Source organism: Trachymyrmex septentrionalis, unplaced genomic scaffold (genome assembly GCF_001594115.1).
Source record: "Trachymyrmex septentrionalis isolate Tsep2-gDNA-1 unplaced genomic scaffold, Tsep1.0 scaffold7, whole genome shotgun sequence".
In the NCBI taxonomy this organism is placed as follows: Eukaryota; Metazoa; Arthropoda; class Insecta; order Hymenoptera; family Formicidae; genus Trachymyrmex; species Trachymyrmex septentrionalis.
Window position 1 is genome coordinate 4195454 of NW_017305884.1, and position 2240 is coordinate 4197693.

Sequence of the window (2240 nt, forward strand, 5' to 3'; positions counted from 1 at the left end):
CATATTGTCAAGTTTTCGGACGTAACGTGATAAACATCGTTTGTTACTGTCAGTGATAATGACTTTGAAACCATGGTGTCTTTAATGGTTTGCGCTTTCTATTAACTGATTATAAAAATAGGGAAATGTACTGATTACAAATGAAATTATGCTTTTAACGTGTATGATAAGTGCAAAGCGCATTTTAGTAATGGAAAAGAGTCTCATAGGAAAGCTCTTATTTGCAATCGTTTAACACGCGCGTGTAGAAAGTGTTTAAAAGTTTAAGTGCTGTTTTATTCATTTAAAAATACGATAAAAATTAATATAATACATTAAAAAAAAACGAGATATTATTTTTAAAATGCTATATCTACAATTAGTGAGATAAAGTTGAAAAAGAATTTAAAAAACATTAAATATTTAAATATATAAAGATTCCAAGAAGATTGAACTAATTTGCAATATCTACATAAAAATAAAACAGAGATTTCTATATATTGAATATAATATAGATTTTCAAGTGAATAGTTAAATATCTGCGAATTTCTATGGCAAAGTTATCTGATTGTGAGATATAATCATTTTGCGATAATTATTCCGATTTCGAAGACAATCTTAAATTGACAGATAATGAGTTTAACAGAAGGATTTGAAAGTAAAAAAGTAAATTAAAAATAAAGGAATAAAATGCGTTTATAAAATTTTGTATTGGAATATTAATTATTAATATCAAGTGCACAGATTAAACAATAAAGTGCGTGAAATTTTCAATCAAGTTCATATCAATTACACATACATTTTTCCAATAAAAATGAGCAATCAAGTTAAAATACCATAACGATAGTTATTTGCCAGCTTATTGTGTATCACGTCGAAGGAAATTGATAATAGCTTATAAAATCGATTCAACGTATTGTTTGGAACAAACAAAGAGATCAACAGAGATATAACGATCGAACAAAGTTCCGGGGCTATTCCTACGATTGCTAAAGACAATTCTTACAAATATGAATGGTCTAAATCTAGAACATTTATATAACTGCACTGCATCGATTCTGGAGCGCAATGTTACGTTGCTATTAAGGCTAAATCTTAGTGAAATACGTTATTTTATTGAGGAGACATTAAATAAATCAACTAGACGTGAAATTCTACGGCAGGCGCTTTATGACTGTGTCCTCATTAATCAGGAACGGCCATTCGATTTGCCATGGTGGCAAAAGCTCTTCTGGTCTTTGATATTTGCGGTGATACTGTTCGTCGCAACTGGTGGCAATATTATAGTTATGTGGATCGTACTTGGTAAGAAAATTAATTGTAAATATGATATAGCATGCCGAGAAGTTTCCTCTTGTTGTGAGCTTCGCGTTCTTATGCATATAAATTATTTCAAAGTAGAACTCTCTCTCTCTCTCTCTCTCTCTCTCTCTTTCTCTCTCTGAGATTAAAATATTTGTATTACGATTAATAACAATCATGTATAGGTTTTACAATTAATAATCCAATTTTATTATAAATCAGTTGTAAAAAGTGTATAAATTAAAATAATGCATACATAATTACATATCAAGCGCAGAAGACTTGTTTTCTACGCTTGACTCCTACTGCCATTATTTTTTCTATACCATTTATTCCATACAAATGTATAAATAAAATATATATAATATATATATATATACGTATTTATATATATAATACATTTATACATATACGTATACCTATATGTATATGAATACTTTGTAATAAATGTTACCTCATCTAAGGAAGAACTAACTAAAGATGCAAAGATCTAAGAAATGTAATAGTGAAAACGCTGTAAAGTAATTTAGTGTAAAGAAGCTTATATAGCTGGTTAACTACACTGTGTATGGAGTTGCGCTTATAAATGTGTATAATAGAAGAAATTTCCATGAAGAAATGTAATTTCGCTGCAAATAGGATTGCTACGTACAGTAATTTTATCATTTTTTTTATATTTAACAATTTGAAACACATTAAAATGCAAAAATAGTAAACATGTTTCGCCAACAATTAACTTGCAGTTGTTGAATAGTTATTATAATTACGTTGCTCATGTTTATTTAGTCATGGAAAATTTTTATCCTTCCTATATGCATGTATATATTTTACAGATATAATCAAAAATATAATATGAAATTTCTTTAATTGTGTTTTTCATACAAATTTAAAGCTAAATTAATATAATTATATATTAGGAGAATTTTGACTTATTAGAATCCATAAATTTTATTAGCATT

General features: G+C 27.6%; 1 protein-coding gene across 1 annotated transcript in view; it reads left to right on the plus strand.

The window, feature by feature from the left end:
• Window positions 1-989: 989 nt before the first annotated feature.
• The window catches only part of LOC108753473 (tachykinin-like peptides receptor 86C), a 42558-nt gene continuing 41307 nt past the window's right edge, over window positions 990-2240 (plus strand). The window contains exon 1 of the mRNA XM_018495061.1: window positions 990-1284. Coding sequence (XP_018350563.1) covers window positions 990-1284 — 295 coding nt within the window. The remainder of the gene's footprint in view (window positions 1285-2240) is intronic.